The following is a 25,697-nucleotide window of genomic DNA, read 5'->3' on the forward strand; positions in this document are numbered from 1 at the left end:
AGGAATAAAAGGGGAGTGCAGTAGAGGCAGCAGCACCCGAGGGACCCCGACCCACACGCAGTGCTGACCCACACACTGCAGCAGCCTCTGCCCTCGAGCCGGAGTCATCTCAGCCTGCAAACTTCAGGAGCAGACTGGTTGGCCAGCCCTTGTGCTTTTGGTACAGAAACAGATGGTACATGTGGGTGCAGGGACAGAAGGGAACTGGCATTGAGAGCGAGGAGGACAAGGAGGGTAGGGCTGAAGGGCTTTGTATGGACCGGGGGGCTGGGTGCGCACCTGGGTGTACTGGGGCTGGGTGCGCACCTGGGTGTACTGGGGCTGGGTGCGCACCTGGGTGTACTGGGGGCTGGGTGCGCACCTGGGTGTGCTGGGGGCTGGGTGCGCACCTGGGAGGCAGTTGCAGGCCAGGAGGGTTCTGAACAAAGAATGACAACATAGGTGCCCCTGGGAAATCTCTGAGTGGAGAAGGGTGGGCCAGAGGCCAGGGGGCTGACTGGTGGCTTGGGGAGGCCTGGGGAGGTCTGTGGCTGAGGCTGAGGGTAGGCAGGGAGGGATGAAAGCATGAGGAGCCCAGTGAGCACACACTGATCATTCCCTAGTGCCACCCCTGGGAGCTCACTGGGCCTCCACCGGAGCCTCCCGTGCTCACACCTGGTGGGAGGAGGCCTCCCTGGACTTGGGGGGAGAGATGCCATGCAGCAGGCGTGCCACAGGTGGGACGGAGGCCCCACAGCAGGTGGGACGGAGGCCACCCAAAAGGGAGGGCTTGTCCATCCCCCTCCGAGATGTAGGCCCAGGAAGCTGCCCGCTGTCCACAGTCAATTCTGCAGAGCAGCTTCCCCCTTCCCTAGACTCAGTTTTGGGTAGGAAAAGGGGGGTTAGATTTTAAAAGCCCCAGAGTAAATTATGGCCTGTTGATGGTTGTCATGGGCACCCTCCAGGGACCTGGCCCCAGGCCCAGACCTGGGAGCAGATGGGGAATGAGGATGCAGGAAGTAGACCACACACAGAGCTGTCCCAACCCAAGCCGCCCACCCTCAATCTCACCTTTGAGAAAACTGGGATTAAAAAAGGTATTTCACTTTCTTTTTTCTCTCAAAAAACAACAGTGCCCTGCAGAATAGTATTGACTGTAAACTGACTGAAAGAACAAGCGCAGCAGCAGTGCACGCAGCCAGGACTCAGGGGTGGAACACAGGCACGGGGCTGGGTGGGACGCGGCCGCCGGAGAGCGCGGTGTGCGGGCCAAATGGGACAGAGCCGCGAGTCCCAGGGTCGGTGAGGGCTCCACGCCCCGCGAGCCCGTTACACAGAGGTGCTCGCTCAGCAAGGCTGCATGTGGAGGAAAGGTCACCCTGGGGCAGAGCCCGGGACGGGGTTGGAGCCTGAGAGGAGACCCCAGGGCACTGGTTGCTCCCTCGGCCGGGAGGACACAGTGCAGAGGCAGCTGCTGGGAGCCAGGCCGAGCCCTGGCACCTGGATCTGGGCCTCCAGAGTGCGAGACGTGTGCTGTGTGAGCTGCCCCGTCTGTGGGTTTGTCACAGCCCCTGACCTGGCCGGCAGGTGAGTGGACGAGTGAGTGAAAGGAAGTGAGGGAACCTGTGCCCGGCCCTGTTCTCCTTCCCATCGTGATTTAGCCCCCGAACAGCCCAGTGAGACAGGTCTGCCAGTGACTGTGTTTCATAGACTAAGGCACGGAGCGCTGAACACCTACCGATGATCACCGAGCTCACGGGCAGCCTGTCTAGTTAGTGCTCAGCAGGGCCCGGTCTGCCCTGAGGGACATGTGGGAGCGTGTGCATGCTGATGAAACCCCCTGGGGACAGGTGTGTGCGTGTGTGTGTGTGCATGTGTGTGCTCACTGATGGAGCCCACCTGGGGACAGGTGTGTGTGCGTGCATGTGTGCGCTCACTGATGGAGCCCACCTGGGGACAGGTGTGTGTGTGTGCGCTCACTGATGGAGCCCACCTGGGGACAGGTGTGTGTGTGTGTGTGTGTGTGTGTGTGCGCTCACTGATGGAGCCCATGTGGGGACAGGTGTGTGTGTGTGTGTGTGTGTGTGCACTCACTGATGGAGCCCACCTGGGGACAGGTGTGTGTGTGTGCATGTGTGCGCTCACTGATGGAGCCCACCTGGGGACAGGTGTGTGTGTGTGCGCTCACTGATGGAGCCCACCTGGGGACAGGTGTGTGTGTGTGTGTGTGTGTGTGTGTGCGCTCACTGATGGAGCCCTTGTGGGGACAGGTGTGTGTGTGTGTGTGTGTGTGCGCTAACTGATGGAGCCCACCTGGGGACAGGTGTGTGTGTGTGTGTGTGTGTGCGCTCACTGATGGAGCCCACCTGGGGACAGGTGTGTGTGTGTGTGTGTGCACAGTGATGGAGCCCACCTGGGGACAGGTGTGTGTGTGTGTGTGTGTGCGCTCAGTGATGGAGCCCACCTGGGGACAGGTGTGTGTGTGTGCATGTGTGTGCTCACTGATGGGGCCCACCTGGGGACAGGTGTGTGTGTGTGTGTTTCTGTGTGTGTGCTCACTGATGGAGCCCACCTGGGGACAGGTGTGTGTGTGTGTGTGTGTGTGTCTGTGTGTGCTCACTGATGGAGCCCACCTGGGGACAGGTGTGTGTGTGTGTGTGTGTTTCTGTGTGTGTGCTCACTGATGGAGCCCACCTGGGGACAGGTGTGTGTGTGTGTGTGTGTGTGTGTTTCTGTGTGTGTGCTCACTGATGGAGCCCACCTGGGGACAGGTGTGTGTGCTCGCCGATGGCACTGCCCCCCCACTTCTCCCTGACTCACATTGAGGGGCCCTCACACCCTCTGGGGTCTCTTCCCACTCACCGTTTTCCGGATGGCAGCGTTGGAGTGGCTGGCGGCTGTGGAGATGAGCTCCAAGGACTCTGCAGGAGGAAGCGTGGCTCAGGGCGCCAGCGGCTCCACACCCCCTGGACCCGCGAGGCTGTAGACCTGCCCTGCCCTGCCCTGCCTGTCCCACAGGTGGGGCCTGCTCTAGAGGCCTGGCTCCTGGGGAGGCAGGGATGCGGCCCTGCAGACAGACCTGGCTTGCTGGGCCTGGGGGCGCACCTCGTCCCATGGGTGCGCCCTGCCCTGTGTTGTGTGCCGGCCGTTGTGCTCGGGCCAGGAGTGACCGGCCCCCAGCGAGGCCCTCCCTGAGCCCAGGCACTTAGCGCCTCCCAGGACCCTGTCTCCCCCACACTGCGCACAGCAGGGGCCGCCTCCATCTCCAAGACCCTCGGTCGCCTCCCAAATGTTCCGGGGCACTTGGAGCTCTCTCCCTCCCAGTCTGTCTGTGTCCCTGTGGCTGTCTCTCCCCGCCGCCCAGGACCCGTGGCCTCAGGGCTTGCTCACTCTCCGCGTCCCGCCGGTCCGGGGCATCTGCCGGGAGCCGCTTCAGATAGTCCTTGAGCAGCAGCTCGTAGCGGGGGACCCTCTGCACGGGCTCCAGCATGTGGTGTTGCAGCGTCAGGCTCCCGCACACGTCTTGCTTCTGTGGGACAGAGGGCACCACGTGGGGCAGGGGCCCCCACCGCCTCCAGGAGCTGCCCGAGGCCTGGAGAGGCGGAGCAGTGGTGCCAGGACGACCCAGGCCGCCACCTGGCTCCTGCACCTCGCCCTGGGGGAGGATGCTCGACGGGACAGAGACCCCACTTTCCCTCTGAGTGCCGCCCCACCACATTCTCCGGGCCTGACTGAGCCCCGCCCTCCCCCCCCCCCAGGAAGTCAGGAGCTTCCCCACCCCCCGAGGGAAGCCCGGGGTCCGGCCTGGCCTCCTCCCCACGGACGCTGTGTGGGTGGGACGAGGTGCTCCCTGGCTCCCCCTCTCTTTCCTCAACACAACCCTCCCTCTGGCCTCAGCACCTCCTCCAGACCAACCACAAGTGTGAGCGCTGTCCTCTGGCTGTCCCGGGCACCTGCACTCCCGCCCCCCTCCCCCCCCCCCCCGGCCCCGCCCCCCCCGCCACCCCCCACGTGGAAAGGAGCTTGGAGGCCGGCACCCTGGGGGGCTGGCAGCACCTGAATTGCAGGAGCACCCCAGCAGTGGGCAGTTGGAGATTGTCCCCAGGCAGGACAGGGTGCTCATGGCGTGGAGAACCCGCGGACAAACACAGACGGAGAGACAGTGCGCACACACGGCTGCTGTCTCCTGCAGAAGTGACAGGGCCGCGGCTGAGACGAGACGGAGACATGGTAGCAAAGGCGACGTGGTCCCGGGCTGGCATGTGGGCCAGAGAATGGAGCACACGGACAACAGGTGACGTCTGCAGGGCTGGGGGACAGCATGGCTGTGCCGCGGGCCGGCGAGCAGGACGCGCCGTGCTCACACACTGGCTACACAGCTGCTACTTGGTCTAAAGGTTCAAAACTAATGACCCCATGTGTGTGGTTGGAAAGACTGTAAAGTAAACAAGACAAAATGTGAAGTTCCCTATTTTCGCAACCTTCTTGTAAAGATGTGAAATTATTTCAAAATAAAAGTTCCAAAAATTTAGACTATGTTTTGGATGGGACCAAGGGACCCTCCAAAGGCCACGCCTTCCCTGGTTTGTCCACACGGGTTCTCAGCTGGGGGCTCCCTGTGCCCAGGCCTCCAGAACACCCCAGCCTCACCCACGAAGGTGCCACGCCACAGGGCCTGGGGGCGGGTGGCCTCTGAGGGCCGCAGACCATGCTGCTCTGTGATGGAGCCCCCACCGCGCACCACCCAGGGCCCAGGTCTGTCCAGGGTGTGGGGTGCAGTGTCCAGCCCGGCTGTGACCCGGACCATGTCTGCCTGTGACAACACATTGGTCATCCCACCCCCGAGGCTGCAGACCCAGGACCTGGCCTGCGGGGTGAGCTGCCCCAGCCAGGAGGGCGCCCTAGGCATCGCCCAGGGCCCGGCCACCACAGCCCAGAGCCTAGAGGCGGCGAGGCCTGGCCTTAGCGGGGAGCTGCGCCAGATGGAGCCCATGCTGCCTTTTCTTCTCTGCTTCCTCAGGATAACCAATCAGATACCGACTGCCCAATGCAAATTAGACAGGTTTCAACTTCCTCAATTATAGCTTTATTGTTATTATCATTATTATTATTATTAAGAAGAAGAAGAAGAGATGTAGGAAGAGAAGAGAAAACTAACAAACACAGGCGTCTGGGCTGTGAGGGCAGTGGAGCCCCGGGAGTTTGGGTCTGTGAGGCTGGGGGTGAGCCCACAGCTCTTCTGGCAACTACGATGCTGCCGGACAGCGGTCAGCCGGACAGTGACTGCTGGCGAGGCCACAGGGGCACACAGGGCAGGAGAGCGCGCTGTGATTTGTGTCCCAGGAAGTGGGGTTTGTTCTCCGTCTGTTGGCCTCGACAGGTGCAGAGCCACGGCACTCACACCACCTAGACCTCCACCCTTGGGGGGCCCTGCTTGGGCCAACCCCAACCCGCCCTGCCACAGGGTGACTGGGCCTGCAGGCCCTGGCAGCACGAGACCCTCGGGGCTGTGGGTCAGACCCAGGCACAGCTCAGGGAGGCAGAGAAACCTCCGTGGGGAAAGCTGAGAGCACCCAGACATAGTGAGGGGAGGGGGGTAAGGGGGGGTGGATGGGAGAAGGAAGCAGTCGGGTCCAAGCCCCCCCTCTGGAGAGGGCCAGGGTGCTGAGGGACACGGGAGGCTCAGGGACTCCACACGGGAAGTCACGCTGACAGAGGGTCTGGGAAATGCAGAAAGTGTGGAAGAGCCAGGCCAGACCCGAGTCTGGTCTCCAAGCCTTTGCACGAAGGGTCTCTGGGCCCATTAACCCTCCAGGACATACTAAAGCATGTGTGTGTGTGTGTGTGTGTGTGTGTGTGTGTGCGCGCGCGCGCGCGCTAGTGATGTTAGGGTAAGCAGCTAACTTCACAAAAATAAAACTAGATTCGTACCTCCTCCCACAGTCCACCGGGAAATTGTTCTGAAATAGCATTTTTTTTTTTTGCATTTAATTCTTTTTTAAAAAATTATTATTAGTTAAGGTATTACAAATGTGTCCTCATCCCCCCCATTAACCCCCAACCTCCCCCGCCCCGCACACTCATGCTCCCATCCCCCTGTTGTCCATGTCCATTGGTTTGGCTTATATACATGTATACAAGTCCTTCGGTTGATCTCTTCCCCTTACCCCCGCCCTCCCCTACTTTCCTTCTGGGGATTGATAGCCTGATCGCTGTTTCTCAGTTTTTGGGTCTGTCCCTTTTCATCAGTCTATGTTGTTCTCTATAATTCACAAATGAGTGAGATCATGTGGTATTTATCTTTCTCTGACTGGCTTATTTCACTTAGCATAATGCTCTCCAGTTCCATCCATGCTGTTGCAAAAGGCAAGAGTTCCTTCCTTTTTAGAGCAGCATAGTATTCCATCGTGTAGGTGTACCACAGTTTTCTAATCCATTCATCTGCTGATAGGCACTTAGGCTGTTTCCAGATCTTAGCTATGGTGAATTGTGCTGCTATGAACATAGGGGTGCATATACCCTTTCTGATTGGCGTGAAATAGCATTTTTTAATTTTTAAAATGAAGCCATACATTGGAAGAAAACAATTTCTATAACGTTGGGAGGTGAAAAATGCATTTATAAGCATTACTTTAAAGACTTTTAAAAGCATTACTTTATTTTTAAAAATTGGCAAATATGGCTAATTAAAAACCAAAACTTTTGTATAGAAAACATCAAAAAGCTAAAAAGTTTTTAAAAATCAATAGGAAAAAATCATTTGTAACACATATGACAGATGGCAGTTAACATTCTTAACATAGAAACCTCATGAATCCACACAAAAAAGGCGACACAGCAGGAGACAGCAGCAGCCAGAGGCGAACAGACTTTGCAGGAGAGGAAACGCTTAGCAGCACCTTCCTAACTGCCTGGCTAGCCGCCCGAGGCCCACAGCCCCGGGCTCAGGTCTGTCCACAGCAGCCGGACACAGAACAGATAGCACACCTCTCTAGCCACGGTGTCCCCACTGGGGGCATAAGAAGGATGGTATGTCTCTGGGAGTTAGTCTGTGAATCAAAGTGTCCACAGCACATCTGGACACATCCTGCCATGGCCCCGAGTCCTCCACGTGGAGACCAGCACCCCGCCTCCCCCCACCCCCCGCCGCCCCCCCAGGGCTCGCAGGCCCTACCTGGATGCTGTGCACCACGTCCCGGAACAGGGGCGAGCGCTGGGTCCAGGTGCTCACCAGCTCCACCGCCCGGTCAAAGTTCTTGACGTACTCGCCGTACATCTTGAGGAACGGGGCCAGCTTCTGCAGGATGTCCCCGAACCGAGGGTTCATGTCCCTTTGGGGGGGGGTATGTGAGATCATCAGAGAAACCACTTGGCAAGGGGTCAGGTGAGAGGGACTTCATTGGGGGGCGAGGAGGGGGTGGGGCGTCGGCCTGACCCCCTCTGTGTGGCGGGAGGCAAACTGTCACCATCCGCCATCCGGAGCCTCCGTCTCCTTCCCCGACTCACAGGGAGGAGAAAATAGCAGATGCCCGATGGCAAACGCAGGTGCCTGAACCGTCACCAGGGCAGGCACAGAGCCGCGCTCACACCCAGGCGGGAGCCACTGTCATGATGCCGCGGCCTCAAAGAGACGCGAGGAACCGCACTGCACCCCTCCCAGGAGCAAAGCTGAGCATGGACGACGCGGCACTGCACACCCCTGACCATGACTGGGCCAGGGATTGAGAAATAAGCCGCAAAAAGCATAAACGTAAATTAATATTCTTTGATCTTAGAACTGTGGGGGAATTGATCCTAAATAAATCATCGAAAAGAAGGAAAAGGGCACACAGACAAAACCAGCCACTGCGGCCTCACCGGAAATGTGCCCGGGGGTTCAGGCAAGGCCCAGCCGGGAAGGTGGCCGCAGGCGCTGCCCCTGCACTGCTATCGCCCAGCAGCAGCGGGCACCGTGCGGACGGCTTCTCACGGGCCTGGAGGAGAAAACCCCTTTCTCTCCAGAAGGACGAGTCAGCCAGCCCAGCCCTGAGCTTGAGCCCAAAGGCCTGGGCGCCTGCTCCATAGGTGCAGCCTGTACCTCTGAAGATTGACATAGTGACCCCGTGTCCAGCTGGTCCTGGTGGGGGGAGCCTGGGCCTGGCTGCAGCCAGAGGGGCCAGGACACTGGCTCCGAGGGCCAGCAAAGGGCAGCAGCGGGAAGCCACAGACCAAAGCAGAAGAGGAGAAAGCTGGGCCGGTGGGGGGGAGGGCCGGCTGGGGGGCCGGTGGGGAGGGCTGGTGGCGCTGTGCTGGATGTTTTGTGACTATGACTTGCAGCCCCACTGAGAATGCACAGAAGTGGCAGAGGGAAAGGCCCTGCCCCAGAGGAGGACCCAAGGTGTACACTGAGGGGAAGCCTAATATTTTAAGGCAAAGGTGGAGTGTCCCTAGGAGGAAAAAGGCTCGGTTTGCTGGCTGCTGGGGTGCTTGCAGATGTCTAACCCCACTTATCCCATGAAGCCCTTAGCAGGTCCCTTTCAGATGAAGAAGCTAAGGCTGGGAGACACTAGCAGCCGTGGGTCGCTGAGGTCAGAGCTGGGAAGCAGGCCCAAGTGCCTCCTGGCTTTTTTTTTTTTTTTTATATATTTTATTGATTTTTTACAGAGAGGAAGGGAGAGAGATAGAGAGTTAGAAACATCGATGAGAGAGAAACATCGATCAGCTGCCTCCTGCACACCCCCGACTGGGGACGCGCCTGCAACCAAGGTACATGCCCTTGACCGGAATCGAACCTGGGACCCTTCAGTCCGCAGGCCGACGCTCTATCCACTGAGCCAAACCGGTTTCGGCCCTCCTGGCTTTTTAAGACATAAAAACTCCAGATTTAGAAGCCACTTGGCAAAGAGAATTAAGAAACAACAGCACCATGACACAATCACCAGGACAGTCAACTGTCAGCGGTGCAGAGCCAAGCTCCCTGGAGAGGCCGCACTCACCACTCCTCTGTGATCCTCGTCTGCAGCTCGGGCAGGAGGAACTGCCCGTGGAAGCGGTAGATGGAGGAGATGTTAGAGAAGACGCCTGTGGTGACTTCCGGAGGGACCCCTGCTTCTGTCAGCCGGGTGCAGAAGACCTGGGCACACAATGGTCACTGAGGGTGGTCACGTGGTGCAGTCACGTTTCTTCTGTGGGTGCGGGTGCCCAGGAGAGGCTGTGACGCCTCTCCTTTCCCTAATAAACCTCCCATTTCAGCAAAGTGGCTCCAATAACCTTTGTGTCTTACAGCAAGCTTCCTTATGGCTAAGGACGGGGATGAGGCAGATGGGGACAGACCATCCTTCTTCCATCTACCTTCATGGGAAACGGAAGGTCCCAATTTCCTTTCTCTACTTGTGAGGTCCAAACAGAGGCAACACCTGTAACACCCTGTGTGTCCTTTGGAGTTACTGCCTGAGCTCATAAATCCCATGTTGTCACATGGACAGAGAAAGTGCCACCCACAGACCCCACTGTTTATTCAGAAAGATGTCCAGAGACTGTTCACATGCTCATATAATGTGACTGCCAGGAATAAGGAGTAAAAACCCGCAAGGGGACCAGGCAAGACCTTTGCCCCACAGCCACAAGCTCTAAAAGCAAAAAGTATAAGTTTCTGGAGGGTACTTAAATTTGTCTGAGTTTTAGTATAGTCATTTGTATTCCAAATATATGGCCTAGCCAATGTTAAGATGGGGAGTTTGCCTGTGAAACTGCCCATGAAACTATGAACGCAGACAAAGGCATGCCCCAGCCAGAAGGCTACCTGGTCTAGCAGGTGCAGCCGCCTCACGTAGGTCTCCTCGGTGTGCAGGAGCTCCTGGGCGATGTGGAGTAGCTCCTGGGACCTGGAGCGCTGGGGAGAGAAGAGCCAGAGATGAGCTGGGGAAGGGGAGCCTTGGAGAACAGATCTGACAAGGGCCGCTCTGCACCAGGGAAGACTAGGGGTGCTGTGAGGCCAAAGGAGGCTTCTGGGATTGGAAGGTGCAGAATATTAACAAGGACACAGAAACTATAAAAAAGAGGAATTTAATATCAGATTTTATCAGGCAGAAGATTCAGCAAACTTGAAGATAGGTCATTTGAAATCATCAAGTCACAGTAGCAAAGAGAAAAAGGAATGAATAAAAACAAAGAGAACCTAAGGAACTTATGGAACACTAACAGAAAGACTAATATATTCATGATGAAAATCCTAACAGGAGAACAGAGCTTATTTGAGGAAATAATGGCGGAAAACTCCCTAAATCTGAGTAAAGAAATGGACATACAAATTTGAGAAGCTCAAGAAACTTCAACTAGGTTGTATCTAAAATGAATGAGCTCTGGCCAGGTGGTACAGTTGGCTGGAGCATCGTCCCGTACACCAAAAAGGTTGCAGGTTTGATCCTCTGTCAGGGTGTGTATGGGAGGCAACTGATCAATGTTTCTCTCTCACATTGCTATTTTTCTCTCTCTTCCTCTCTCTCATTTCCTCTCCTCTAAAATATATAGTTGGGTGAGGATTAAAAAACTAAAACATATATGAGATCCATTATCTATATATATAAAAAGCCAATGACCGGAACGCCAGAATGACCTGAATGACTGGTCACTATGATGCCCACTGTGGCCAGCAAACTGGCCCAATCAGGGGGTGGGGCCGGCCGGCCAACCTCCTACAACCCCTCCCCCCAGCCATCCCCGCCCCCAATGGGCCCCCACCACCCCAATCAGCCTGCAGACCACCCCCCAGCCAGCTCTGTCCCCAATCGGCCACCCCCACACCAATCAGGGGTGGAGCTGGCCGGCCAAGCTCCCACTGCCACTCCCCTGGCCCCCAATTGGCCCCACCACCCCATTCTGGTGTGGGGCTGGCTGGCCCACCACCCACAACACCTCCCCATGGCCGGCCCTGCCCCCAATTGGCCCCCCCCACCCCCTTGGCCAATCGCCCGTGGCCCTTCCCCACAGCTGGCCCAGCCCTGATTGTGTCCCGATAGGGGCAGGCTGGCTGGCCAACCTCCCACCAGCTCCTCCTCCCCACAGGCCCATCCCCCATCTTCCCTGATTGGGGCCAGGCTGGCTGGATCCCACCCATGCACAAATTCATGCACTGGGCCTCTACTCTCTCTCTCTCTATATAAACCTAAGCGACTGTTACAACCGGACGACTGGCCGGTAGCTATGACATGCACTGACCACCAGGAGGCAGATACTCAATGCAGAAGCTGAATCCTGGTGGTCAGTGCACTCCCACAGCCAACCTCCCACAGCCAGCCAACCTCCCACAGCCAGCCAACCCCCCACAGCCCCTCCCACTAGCCGGCTGGCCCTGATTGGCCCCGATCACTGGCCAGAGCGAGAGACCCTACCCATACACAAATTCGTGCACTGGGCCTCTAGTAATAATAATAAAATAATGAGATGATATACTTAATATGCTAAGAGAAAAAAACTGTCAACAGCTTTTCTGTATTCAGGAAAGCTGCCTTAAAATGAAGAAATTATGACCTTCCCAAATAAACTAAAGATGAAGAGTTCATTACCACTAGAGCTGCTCTACAAGAAATGTTTAACGAGTCCTGAAATTGTGAAGATGCTAGAAAGCAACATAAACTGTACAAAAATATAAGGTTCTCAGTAAAGGTAATGCATGGGTAAATATAGTAACATGCCCTGTTGTAATTTTGGTACATAAAATTTAAATGATAAGAATATTTTAAAACTATAAATATTTATTAATGAGAATACAATGTATAAATATGTAATTTCTGACATAACAGAGTGGGGAAGAAAGAGAGCTGTAAAGGAGTAGAATTTTTATATGCAATTCAAGTTATCAGTTCAAAATGAAATGTATAACTTTAATATATTTTATATAATTGCAATAGTAACTATAAAGAAAATAGCTATAAAATGTACACAAAAAGAAATGAGACGAAATCAAAGCACATAAGGACAAAATTCAGTGAAACAAAGGAAGGCAGTGAGAGAGGGACAAAAAGCAACCATAATTCCTTTCTTATCAGTAATTACTTGAAAATGGATTATACTCCTAAATCAAAAGACATAAATTGGATGAATGGATTGAAAAAATAGCATCCAGGATGGATTAAAAATGGCGACAGAGTAAGTAGATGCTGCATGGACACGCTCCAGGACCAAACTGGAATGACAATTAAAATACCGAAAAACTTTCTGAATAATCAACTGGAGACTTGCTGGAGAGAATCCTGATAACTGAGGACCAAAAGTGGAGACCCCATAGAGACTGACAATTGCTATCCAGGCAGTGTTGCCGGGGGCAGGGGGGGTGGGGGGTTGGGGGACTTGGGGGGGCGGACAGCTGACCCACCCTATTGGAAAACACCTTGCCCCATGGTGTGAAGGTGCTGAGTCCCATTAAGAGACTAAGAATAACAATTAGCCTCCAGGCAGAAGCAATCACCCAACCCTGTTAGGAAAAAAACTCTCTTCACACCTGTGGACAATTGATGGCAGGCTAGTCAAGGCTAAATCCAATCAGTCTGCAAACATAAGTGGACACTGGAAGCTTTGAGTCTTTGCCTGATCTAATTAGTCAGCAAGCATTTGGCACTGCCCTGCACAGGAGATTGAGAGGCACATTAGATCTACCTATTACATAGTCACAAACCCAAACAGGCAGCCAAAAGGAGTATACAAAGAAACAACCCCCAGATGAAATAACAAGAGAATTCTCCAGAAGACAAGATAAATGAAACAGAGATAAGAAATTTATCTGATGCAGAGTTCAGAATAATGATGGTAAAGATGCTCAACAGCATGAGAAAAGATATAGTAACTATTAAACACAAATAAAGAATGACATAGCACAAATAAAGAACAAATTGGAAGGAATACACAGCAGATTAGGGGAAGCTGAGGATAGGATCAGTAAAATAGAAGCAGGATCAGTAAAATAGAAGACAGAGTTGAAAAAATCATTCAATTAGAGAACCAAAAAGAAAAAAATAATTAAAAAACAGGACAGCCTGAGCCCGTTTGGCTCAGTGGACAGAACATCAGCCTCTGGACCAAAAGGTCCCAGGTTCAATTCCAGTCAAGGGCATGTAACTCAGTTGCAGGCTCCTCCCCGGCCTGGGCTCTGGTTGGGGCTCATGCAGGAGGCAACCAATCAATGTGCTTCTCTCACATCAATATTACTGTCTAGGGCGGCCGGTTAGCTCAGTTGGTTAGAGCGTGGTGCTAATATTACTGTCTTTCCCTCTCTTACACTCTCTCTAAAAATCAATGGAAAAATATCCTCTGGTGAGGATCAAACAAACAAACAAACAAACAAACAAACAAACAGGAGGACAGCTTAAGGGAGCTGTGGGACAATGTGAAATGTAACAATATTCACATAGCAGGTGTGCCAGAAGAGGCAGAAAGGGAAAAGGGGATAGAGAATGTGTTTGATGAAATAATGGCAGAAAACTTCCCTCACCTGGTGAAGGAAAAAGTCACACAAATTAGGGCAGCACAGAGAGTGCCAAGCAGGAAGAACCCAAACAGGCCCATGCCCAGTCACATGGTAATTAAAATGCCAAAAATTGAAGACAAAGAGAGTATCTTAAAGGCAGTAAGAGAAAAGCAAACTGTTACCAACAAAGGAGCTCCCATCAGAAACTCTATAGGCCAGAAGGGAATGGCATGAAGTGCTCAAGATAATGGAAAGCAAACATCTGAAACCAAAATTACTATATCTATCAAGGCTATCATTCAAAATAGATGGTGATAAAGAGCTTCCCAGACAAAAAAGGCTAAAAGTGTACATCACTACCAAGTCAGCATTACAAGATGTGCTAAAGGGACTGTTGTAATGAGAAGAAACCTAGACATACAGAATTAAAATGGCAATAAGTAAGTACTTATCAATAATAAACTTAAATGTAAATGGATTAAATTCTCCAATCAAAAGGCATAGGGTAGTTGAATGGCTATAAAAACATGACCCAACTATATGCTGTCTATAAGAGATCCACCTTAGAACAAAAGACTCACACAGAATGAGAGTGAAGGGATGGAAAAAATTCTCCATGCAAATGGAAAAGAAAAAAAAAGCTGGGGTAGCAATATTCATATCCAACAAAATAGACTTCAAAATGAAGGCCATCACAAGAGACAACAAAAGTCATTACATAATACTAAAGGGATCAATCCAACGGGAGGATATAACCTTGGTAAACATATATGCACCCCAAATAGGAGTACCTAAATATATAAAAAAACTTCTAGAGGACGTTAAGGGAGAGATCAACAACAATACAGTCATAGTAGGGGATGTTAATACCCCACTGACTCCACTGGATAGATCTTCCAGACAAAAACTTAACAAGGAAACAGGGTCCTTAAAGGACACACTGGATCAGGAGGATTTAACAGACATTTATAGGGCTTTTCACCCCAAAGCTGCAGAATAAACATTCTTCTCGAGTGCACATGGGTCATTCACAAAGACAGACCACATGTTAGGACACAAAACAAGTCTCTACAAGTTCAAGAAGATGGAAATCATATCAAGTATCTTCTCAGATCACAGTAGAATCAAATTAGAAATCAACTACAGTAAAAACACCCAGAAACATTCAAACACATGGAGGCTAAATAGCATGTTATTAAACAATGAATCACTTACTTATGAGATCAAGAAAGAAATTAAAAACTTCCTGGAAACAAATGAACACGCAATCAACAAAAACATCTGGGACACAGAAAAAGCAGTCCTGAGAGGGAAGTTCATAGCATTACAGGCATACTTCAAAAACCAAGAAAAAGTAACAATAAACTATTTAACCCTACTACTTAAAGAGCAGAAAGAGAACAACAAGAAAAGTAGAAGAAAGAAAACATTCAAACATTCAAAGAGGAACTAACACCCATCCTCCTCAAATTATTCCAAAAACTCCAAGAAGATGGAACACTTCCAAGCTCTTTTTACGAGGCCAGCATTATCCTAATTTCAAAACCAAATAAAGACACTACAAAAAAAAGAGAAGTACAGGCCAATATCCCTGATGAACATAGATGCCAAAATTCTCAACAAAATGCTAGCAAATTGCATCCAGCAATATATTAAAAAGATCAAACAACACGATAGAGTGGGATTTATTCCAGGGATGCAAGGATGGTACAATATTCACAAATCAATAAACGTGGTACATCACATAAACAAATTGAAAGACAAAAATCACATGATCATATCAATAGACACAGGAAAAGCATTCAACAAAATCCAACACCCATTTTTTTGATAAAAACTCTCAGCAAAGTGGGAATAGAGGGAGTATATCGCAACATGATAAAGGCCATATATGACAAACCTACAGCACACAGCCTACTCAACAGGTAAAAACTAAAACCATTTCCCCTAAGAACAGGAACAAGACAGGGATGTCTCATTCAACATAGTACTGGAAGTCCTAGCCACAGCGATCAGACAAGAAGAAGAAATAAAAGGCATCCAGATTGGAAAGTAGGAAGTAAAACTCTCATTATTTGCAGATGGCATGATATTATACATAGAAAACCCTAAAGACTCCACCAAAAACTACTACATTTAATAAATGAATTTGGCAATGTAGCAGGATACAAAATCAACACCCAAAAATGAATGGCTTTTTTATACACCAATAATGAATTCTCAGAAAGAGAAACTAAACAAACAATCCCATTTGTCATTGCAACCAAAAAATTAAGATACTTAGGTAAAAGACATTCTCAAAAAACTACAGGACGTTGGGGGAAAAAAGAGATAGAAGGAGATATAAACAAGTGGAAGAATATTCTGTGTTCATGGATTGGTAGAATCAACATCATTAAAATGTCCATACTACCTAAGGCAATCTATAGATTCAATGCAATCCCTATTAAAATACCAACAGTATATTTCACAGATCTAGAACAAATACTCCAAAAATTTATATGGAACCAAAAAAGACCCCAAATAGCCACAGCAACCTTGAGAAAGAAGAACAAAATTGGAGGGATCACAATGCCAGATATTAAGTTATACTACAAAGCCACTATAATCAAAACAGCCTGGTACTGGCACAAGAACAGGCATATAGATCAATGGAATAGAAGAGAGACTCCAGAAATCAACCCAAGTCATTATGCTCAATTAATATTTGACAAAGGAGGCAAGAGCATACAATGGAATCAAGACAGTCTCTTCAATAAATGGTGTTGGAATAATTGGACAGATACATGCAAAAAAATGAAACTAGACCACCAACTTACACCATACACAAAAATAAACTAAAAATGGATAAAGGACTTAAATGTAAGTTGTGAAACCATAAAAATCCTGGAAGAAACCACAGGCAGCAAAATCTCAAACATCTTTTGTAGCAATATGTTTACAGATACATCTCCTAGGGCAGCGGTCGCCAACCTTTCGGGCCTCACAGACCGTCAGTGGCCCATGGACCACCAGTTGGTGACCACTGTCTTAGGAAAAAAGAAACTAAGGAGAAAATAAACAAATGGACCACATCAAAATAAAAGGCTTCTGCACAGCAACAGAAACCATCAACAAAACAAAAAGGGAGCCCACTGCATGGAAGAAAATATTTGGCAATGATACAGCTGCTAAAGGGTTAATATCCAAAATATATAAGGAACTTATACAACTGAACAATCCAATTAAAAAATGGGCAAAGAACCTAAATAGACACTTCTCCAAAGTAGACATACAAACAGCCAAGAGACACATGAAAAAAATGCTCAAAGTCATTGAACATCAGAGAGATGCAAACTAAAACAACAATGAGGTATCACCTCACACCTGTCAGAATGGCTACCATCAACAAATCAACAAATGACAAGTGCTGGCGAGGATGTGGAGAAGAGGGAACCCTCATGCACTGCTGGTGGAATGAAGACTGGTGCAGCCACTGTGGAGAACAGTATGGAGTTTCCTCAAAAAATTAAATATGGAACTGCCATTTGACCCAGTGACCCCACTTCTAGGAATATATCCTAAGAATCCCAAAACACCAATCAGAAGAATGTATGCAACCCTATGTTCATAGCAGCACAATTTACAATAGCTAAGATCTGGAAACAGCCCAAGTGCCCATCAGTAGATGGGTAGATAAAAAAGCTGTGGTACATTTACACCATGGAATACTATGCAGCAGTAAAAAAGAAGGCTCTCTTACCCTTTGAGACAGCATGGAGGGACCTGAGTATTATGCTAAGTGAAATAGGTCAGTCAGAGAAAGACAAGTATCACATGATCCCACTCATATGTGGAATCTACGTAACAAAATAAAGTGAACAGAGTGGATCCACAGACATGGAAGCATGGAACAGAGTGCAGGATCTTGGAGGGAAGGCAGGGAGGGTGGGGGGTGGGAGGTAATCAACCAAAGAACTTGTATGCATATATGCATGGCCCATGGACACAGACAGTGGGGTGGTGAGGCTTGGGGCAGGGTGGGAGTGGGCTAGAGGTGGTCAATGGTGGAAAAAAGGGGAAATATGTTATATTTTCAACAATAAAGATTTAAATATATGTATGTATATATAAACAATAAAATGGCAATCCTATATAATAAAAGGCTAATATGCAAGTTGTCCCCTCGACCGGCCTGCCAACCGCCCGTGGCCCTTCCCCATGGCCCACCCAGCTTGATCAGCCCCGAGGCGGGCCAGCTGGACCCCACCTGGTGCACCAGGCCTCTAGTTCCAAATCACTGTGGATGGTGTTAGAAGGGTATGATATTTATAGGGATGATCATTTAACAAATTTTATGTCTAATCATTGGGGTGTAAACATGAAACTAATATAATATTGTATGTCAACCGTAATTGAAAAAAAATGAAAAATAATGAATTTTAAAAGTAAAATATCTTTGTTAATCACAATAGACTAAAAGGAAATCAATAGCCCTGGCTGATGTGGATCAGTGGTTAGAGTGTTGGCCCACCACAGGGTCACAGGTTCGATTCCCAGTCAAGGGCACATTCCTGGGTTGTAGTTCGATCCCCAGTCCCAGTCGGGGTACATGTGGGAGGCAACCAATCAATGTTCCCTCTCACATCAATGTCTCTCTCTCTCTCTCTCTTTCTCACTCTCGCTCTCGCTCTCTCTTCTCTCTCTCCTTTCCACTCTCTCTAAAAAGTCAATGGAAAAAATATCCTCAGGTGAGGATTAACTAACAAACAAACAAAAAGTCACAAAGGAAACTAGAAAGTGCCTTGAGGAAAGTGGGAGTAAGAGCACAGCATCCCCTGTGTGGACGGCGCCGAGCCGCCGAGAGGACCGCTTAGAGCTGCAAGTGCACGTGGGAGGAAGGAGAGGCCTCAGCCAACAGCCCCGCCCAACACCTCACGAAGCTGGAAGAACGAGAACGAAACCCAAAGCAGCTCCAAAGGAGAGAACAGTAGAGATTAGAGTATAAGTGAAACAGAATAGAAAAACTATGACACAAATCAACACAATTAAGAGTTGTTTTTTTGAAAAGAATCAATTAAATTGACAAACCCTTAGTTAAATTAAGAAGAAAAGAGAAGACTCAAATAACTAATATCAGAAATTGAAAGAGAAAACATGACAATTGATGCCACAGAAATAAAAAGGACTATAAGAGAATACTATGAATAATTGGATACCGTAGAAGAAATGGATAAATTCTTTGAAACACAAAACCTACCAAGACTGAATCACAAAGAAACTGAAAATCTGAACAGACCAGTAATGAGTAAAGAGATTGAATAAGCAATTAAAGACTTTCCAACAGAAAAAACCCAAGTGGCTTCACTAGAGAATTAATAACACTGGAGAACCATTTGTCTCAGATACTTCTAAAAAGTTGAAGAGTCATGTCCAAGTTTATTCTGTAAGACAAGCACTACCCTTATACCAAAGCCACACAAAGATGTCACAAGAAAAGAAAACTATCCGTCATTATCCCTGATGAATATTGATGCAAAAATCCTCATCAAAATATTAGCAAATTGTACTCAGTAGCATATTAAAAGGATCAGCCTGGCCAGTGTGGCTCAATGGTTGACTGTCAACCCATGAACCAGGAGATCACGGTTTGATTCCCGGTTAGGGAACATGCCCAGGTTGTGGGCTCGATCACCAGTGTGGGGCGGGCAGGAGGCAGCCGATTGATGATTCTCTCATTGTTGATGTTTCTATCCCTCTTTTTCTCTCCCTTCCTCTCTGAAATCAGTAAAAACATGTTTTAAAAAAATAAAAAATTAAAGGATCATCTACCATGACCAAGTGGACTTTATTTCTGGAATACAAGAATGGTTCACTAGATGAAAGTCAATCAATGTAATACAGAATGAAGGGAAAATTGTCACAGAAAAATCATTTGACAAGATGCAATATCCTTTTGTGACAAGAACAATCAACAAATTAGGACTAGAAGAAGGAAACTAATTCCACATAATACAGGCCAATCTGACATGGATGTACGCCTGGGTGGCCCCCCCATGCCAGCACCCCTTCGTCCCCGCTGGGTGGGAACTTGAGCACAGGGTCCCGGCCCCTGGTCCAGAGCCCCGCCCTGAGGGTTGGGCCTGTGTGCAATAAATGGGCCGACGTACGACAAATCAGAATCCCATGATGAAGAACGTGGACCGTTCCCCGCGTGGCCATGTGGCATGCCACTTTCATGTCGCAGACACAGAGCCTGCCCCGGGAGCACCGGAGGCTGGGTGGGCAGAGGGCCACCCTGAGCCTGCACGTGCCCAGGACCTGGGACAGGCAGTCAGCTTCCCTGGAGAGGCCCAGGTGGTGGGGCCCACAGTAAACACAGCATTTATTTATTTTTATTTTACGATGTTTTGGCATTTTGGGGCCTTGCTCACCCTGTTTGCTGGTCCCCGCCTCTCCCCATCCCCCCTGCCCTCCCCCACCCCCGCTCTAATCACCCTGGGCCGTACCAGACATCAGGGACAGCTGTGCCTCAGCCCGCTGGGATGACCACCTGGCCAGTCCTAAATGTGCTCATTGCCTCACCTGGTCCTTCCCTCAGAAGTTACAGGAAAGCCTCTTGCCCTCCCCCACCCCCCTGCCTCCCCCAGCGGCCCTGCAGCTTCCCCTGGGGCCTCTGGGTGGCGCTGTCCTGAGAACTGGGAGTCACACTGTTTCTCAGTGGCTGTCATCTCCTGACCTGTGGCCTCATCACACTCAAAGGATAATGAGACCTGGATTACAGCCGGGCCAGCAGCCCCCAGAGGCTGGTTCTGGGCGGTGAGGCTGGCAGCTGCCCTTGGCCCCAGGCCTGTCTCCTGGTGCTGCCACAGCAGCCAGCACACAGCCAGGGGCCCGGCCTTGCCCGTCAGACACCCCGCTTCTCTAGGGAGCAGCGCTGGCCCTTCCAGCACAGGGCCTCCCTTGCAGGGTGTCTGCTCTGCTTCTGTCCTTATGCGTCAGAGCCCGGGATGCTAACGGGACGCAGAAGAGCTTTCTGTGAGGCCAGCCCTGTGCTCCCTGCCATGGACACAGCAGCTCCCCAGGCTGCTGCTCGGTGCTCCACCCGCCCCACCGGCTCCCTTCCCGCCCCACCCCATCCGATGACCCGTGTGTGTGCCTTCCTCGCAGCCCTGCAAGGTGGACAGCAAGCCCAGGGCGCTGGCGGTGGCACGGCTCCTGCTGAGACAGGCAGCCAGGCTCCAGACCAGGGCCGACTGGGTGTGTCCCCCCCCCCCCCAACCCGTCCAGGGGCCTCTGCGAGCGTGGTGTCTGAGCAGGCACCCAACTACTGGCACTGAGCGGGGAGTGAGGCCACTGCCACCTCAGACAGACCCCCTGGAGGAGCCCCGTCCTGGGCAGAAGGGCAACCCACCTTGGCCAGGTCTGCACAGGCCCCCGGGGGGCTGCTCTCCAACGCTGGCTCCTGGCCGCCGTCCTGGCCCATGTCGCTGTTGGCCTCCTTCCGGGTGGTGTTGCTGCCTGGGGCCGCCTCGGGGTGCAGTGCCGGGAGGGTGGGGCCCCCCGCCTCGCTGCCCTCCTGGCAGGAGAAGGGCCCGGCGGGCGCGCTGCGGGTCGGGCTGTCGATCCCGCTGTCCCGGTTAGGGATCTTGGCGGGGCTCACAGCAGCCTGGCCGCCAGGGCTCCTCGGGGCAGGGGCCGCACGGGGGGCTCCGGGCCCGATGGGCAGCGCCTGCAGTTTCCCTGGGTCTGTGCCGGGCAGCTCTGGGGAGCAGCCGCCAGGCCCATCTTCTGGCCCCTCGGGGGCGGCGCGGGGGGCCGGGGCTGTGGAGACCCCTCCTCCTGCCTCCATCCTCAGGGCTGAGCTCTCTGACAAACGGAGGGGCTGGGGGGCGGGGGCTTCCTGTCGGAGAAAGGAGCGAGGTCAATGCCGCTGGGCCTGGGCCCGCCCCCGGGCCCGACGCAGCACCCAGGATGCCTCCCCGGGGTCAGCCTCCGTGGCCTCCGCTCCTTGCCTGGGGCTTTGGGGCAATGGCAGATGGAAACTGAATCTCTTCGACATAAACACGGAAGAAAGGCAGAGAGGAGGGAGAGAGTGAGGAAGAAAGGGAGGTGCTGGGAGGAGGACATCCTACAGTAGAAGCTACCTGCCGCCCAGTGAATTCAAAATATACGCGCAGAACAACAGCGAGGCCGTGGGAGCACCGGCCAGCGGAGAGGCCTGCAGGGAGGGCGGGCAGGCTGCCTTCCCAGCCCCAAGCGCTGAAGCAGAGTCCCCTGGTGTGGGCAGTGCCTGGGGCCATCTGGACACTCAGGCCAGAACTGAGCTGGTCCCTGGCCACAGGCGGCGCCTGCCCGAGCGGCCGGGTCCCCTGGAGTGTGCAGAGTTCACCCAGGGTGCAGGCGGGGCACCTGAGCACCTCACTGCCCCTCAGACACACCTTGCGCTCATACTCTGCCCCTCACAGGGAGGAAAAGCCTGCTGAGTGCAGTGTCTGGCAGCGGGGCTACCTGGAGTGGGGACTGCAGGTAGGGGGCGGGCTGCAGCAGAGCCTTCGCGGGCGGGGCTGGGTGGACGGCTTCATGGCGTACATGTAGTCAAAACACTGAGTGTCCACTGGACCATGAATGATGTGTCAGTTATACCTCAGAGCAGAGGATGCCTCTGGATGTGGGGGCCTGGCCAGCAGCTGGCATCCTTAGTGTCAGCGTTCATGTTACAGAGGGCGCTGATGTCCAGAGCATGAGGTGAGGCATGCAACGTCCCTACCCAAGGACAGGCGTGTGGACAACCCTTCCCAAGGACAGGCATGCAATGTCCATTCCCAAGGACAAGCGTGCAACGTCCATTCCCAAGGACAGGCATGCAACGTCCCTTCCCAAGGACAGGCGTGCAACGTCCCTTCCCAAGGACAGGCATGCAACGTCCCTTCCCAAGGACAGGCGTGCAACATCCCTTCCCAAGGACAGGCGTGCAACGTCCCTACCCAAGGAAAGGCATGTGGACGTCCCTCCCCAAGGACAGGCATGTGGACGTTCCTTCCCAAGGACAGGCGTGTGGACGCCCCTTCCCAAGGACAGGCGTGTGGACGCCCCTTCCCAAGGACAGGCGTGTGGACGTCCCTTCCCAAGGACAGGCGTGTGGACGCCCCTTCCCAAGGACAGGCGTGTGGACGTCCCTTCCCAAGGTCAGGCGTGTGGACGTCCCTTCCCAAGGACAGGCGTGTGGACGTCCCGTCCCAAGGACAGGCGTGTGGACGTCCCGTCCCAAGGACAGGCGTGTGGACGTCCCTTCCCAAGGATAGGCATGCGCCTTTCCAGTGGAGCCTGGAACCATGATCATCTCATCTTCCAGGACTTTAATGCCAGGGCAGCCATGATGCTGGGCCAGACAGGGGAGCCCTGGCGCAGGCGGAGCAGACCAGGGATAGGTCCTGGTGGGGAACAGCCGAGACCACCGGATCAGATCAGGAAGCTGAGGGATGCAGCCATGGCCTCACTCAACTAAGGGTGGACTTCCCAGCTGCAGCGTTCCCCAGGTCAAAGTGAGCACCAGGGCAGGCCAGGCTGCCCCGCTTCCCTCCACACAGCTCAGGGGGCAGTGGGCTTGGGAAGGGCACTCACATGTGGACATGAGCTCCCACATACACACACCCCTCCACAGCACACATGTGTGCATGCATACACAGCGCCCAAGGGATCTTGTCCCAGGCAGAGGGAACGGCGTCCCAGGCAGAGGGCACGGCGTCCCAGGCAGAGGGGACGGCATCCCAGGCAGAGGGAATGGCGTCCCAGGCAGAGGGCACGGCGTCCCAGGCAGAGGGCACGGCGTCCCAGGCAGAGGGAATGGCATCCCAGGCAGAGGGCACGGCGTCCCAGGCAGAGGGCACGGCGTCCCAGGCAGAGGGAACGGTGTCCCAGGCAGAGGGGACGGGGTGCCAGGCAGAGGGAACGGTGTCCCAGGCAGACAGGATGTGAGCTGAGTGACATTTCATTCAGACCAGCAGACGCAGGTCTGTGTCTCACATCTGCCCTGCGGTCAGGGCTGCCCCAAGCTCATCCCCTTTATGTCGGAGCCTCTGTTTCTTCAAATGCCGTGTGGTGGCCGCCAGAGCCCACCTGGTGCAGGTGGAGAGGCTGCAGGAGGTGGGTGCCCCGCGCTGTGGTCACTATTCTGCAGTGGGGATGCGGGGGCCTGGGCTCACAGTGGGCGCAGGACAGCAAGGCCGGCCTGGCCCTGCGGACTCACGGAGCTCCGCCTCTCCACTCCCAGCTGGAAGGACCCGCGACCCAGGCCTCCGGGTGTGGGTGCAGGTGCGGGTGCGGGTGCAGCCTGGGCAGCTTGAGGAGCCGCTGCGTGAGGAGGGGCTGGTTGTGGTCAGAGGCCTGTCAGCCCCGCCCCCGCCCCGACCCCTCCCTCTGAGCGGAACCAGGGCCTTGGGCCCCTGCGACTCCCCAGCTGGGGACAACCACTTCCTCTGCGCCCGTCCCACCCAGCCCTGCGAGCTGTCAGACTCGGGAGGCTTGGAGTGGGGGGTCAGGAGCAGGCAGTGGGGTGCTGTGTGCGCGCCTTCTCTCCGGCAAGAACTGCAGGGTCTGAGCGCTGGCCTTGCCCTGGCTCACAGCGGGGCTGGCCCCGCGGCCCCACCCCAGAGCCAGCTGCTCACCGGGCCTGCTGCCCGCTCCACGTCCCCATGTCCGCACACCGTGGGCCCTGGGAGGCCTGCGGCTCACCCTCTTCCCGAGGCACCACCCAGACAAAGCTGCAGGCTCCGGGCCAAGGGTGTGGAGGGCCCAGCCCCAGAACTGTGTGTGGGGACCCCCCCCCCCCCCCCCCGTTTCTGGCTCAGGCCTGGAAGCCCGGCGGGAGTGGGGCTGGCCGCTCCTGGGCTCAGATCACCTTTCCTGGAGACGGAGACACCCGACGGCCCAGCGCTGTCCCCGCTCTCGGCGTCCCCCAGGGACCCGCACGCTCGCCTCTGCACAGTGACGCGACTGTCCACTCAGGCGCAGTGGCCTGGGCGCACGGACACAGCCGGACACCACAGTGCCTCCCTGGCAGCGCCCCGATGCGGCGCGAGCTGGGAGCTGGTCAGTGTTTGAGACGGGACGTTTCTCAGGGGAGCAGTGTGGCCTGGGAGGAGGAAGTCAGCCCCAACCTGGCCAGACAAAGCTTCCACTAGGGACACCTTCACCAGGGGCCGCGCCCGCTGCGAGGCGCCCCCGTCCTGCTCCGAATGCTCCCGGCCCGAAGCGCCCTGCCGGACCCGAGCCCCCACCACTCACCTGCCTGGGCGGCTGCTCCGGCCTCGGGAAGGGCACTTCCTCCTGTGGTTCCGGTGCCGTCACGGCGACAAGGGTGCGTTTCCGCGGTCACACCCAGGCCCGCCCGCCGCCCGAGGGCTTCATTTCCTAGCAGACCGCCCCGGGGGCACTCAGCACGGCCCGCAGGGCGCCGGCCGCGTGGCGCGAGGGCCGGACACAGGGCCCTTCTGGGCAGGAACGGTGACCATGCACAGAGGGGTGGGAACTCGAGAGGCCCCTGAAAATGCTTATTTCCAGGGGTGACGCCAGCCCTCCAGCCAGACTTGCCTCCCAGCGCCCACTGGGAGCCAGTACGCGCACAGAACCACCCGGGCCTGCGAGGCTTAGGCCACAAACCCCTACCCAGCTGGAACGGTGGTTTCGTCACCCAGCCTCACAGGCCTTTCACAAAACACAGTCATTTCCTGCGCTCCGGCTTCCTCATGTCACACGGGTCACGGGTCACGTGGAGGCCCCCCCGCCCCCCCCAGCGCCGCACACAGGGAACTGAGTGACAGCTGAAGTCCACAAGGGCCTCGCCGGTTCCTTCACCGCTTCGGGCTCCCTGGGGCCCCAGTTCCCCCACATCCTGAGTGAGGCTCACAGCAGCTGGGCGGCTGCTCCCTCCCTCGGTTCCTCCAAATATTGACCAATGGTGCCGAGGCTGTGCGCTGGGAGATGCGGCCCGCTCCCCTCCCGACAGACTTCCCTCCATCCCAAGACCTGAAGGGTTCCGCAAACAGGTCGCTGTGCCCTCCTAGCCGGTCAGTGAGCCCCACCACCCACCCGGAACCAGCTCTCCGTGGGACTTCACCCAGGAATCCGCAGGACAGAGTGCGGACACGTCTCCTGGCCCGCTGGCCGCCACCATCGCTGGGGACTCAGACCACCCACAGCGGGCAGCAGCGGACTGTGGCCGCGTCTCAGAGGCCCCTGAGTCCACCTTCCAGAGCTTCCAACATGCACAGCACTGAGCCTCTTGGCCCGGTCGCTC

The 25,697-nt window shown here is 53.8% G+C and overlaps 1 protein-coding gene across 2 annotated transcripts in view; it reads right to left on the minus strand.

Annotated features, from left to right (window-relative positions):
• FGD3 (FYVE, RhoGEF and PH domain containing 3) overlaps nucleotides 1-25,119 on the minus strand; it is a 43,075-nt gene extending 17,956 nt beyond the window's left edge. Inside the window, exons 1-7 of one of the 2 annotated variants that reach the window (XM_036302404.1) lie at nucleotides 24,686-25,119; nucleotides 20,814-21,302; nucleotides 9,761-9,850; nucleotides 8,955-9,091; nucleotides 7,154-7,310; nucleotides 3,370-3,508; nucleotides 2,842-2,900 (exon numbers count right to left, since the gene is read on the minus strand). In XM_036302404.1, coding sequence (XP_036158297.1) covers nucleotides 2,842-2,900; nucleotides 3,370-3,508; nucleotides 7,154-7,310; nucleotides 8,955-9,091; nucleotides 9,761-9,850; nucleotides 20,814-21,251 — 1,020 coding nt within the window. In that variant the 5' untranslated portion in view covers nucleotides 21,252-21,302; nucleotides 24,686-25,119. The remainder of the gene's footprint in view (nucleotides 1-2,841; nucleotides 2,901-3,369; nucleotides 3,509-7,153; nucleotides 7,311-8,954; nucleotides 9,092-9,760; nucleotides 9,851-20,813; nucleotides 21,303-24,685) is intronic. The other variant, XM_036302403.1, reaches the window with a different exon arrangement.
• Between the last annotated feature and the right edge of the window lie 578 nt (nucleotides 25,120-25,697).

The sequence above is a fragment of the Myotis myotis genome, unplaced genomic scaffold, assembly GCF_014108235.1.
Source record: "Myotis myotis isolate mMyoMyo1 unplaced genomic scaffold, mMyoMyo1.p scaffold_m19_p_31, whole genome shotgun sequence".
In the NCBI taxonomy this organism is placed as follows: Eukaryota; Metazoa; Chordata; class Mammalia; order Chiroptera; family Vespertilionidae; genus Myotis; species Myotis myotis.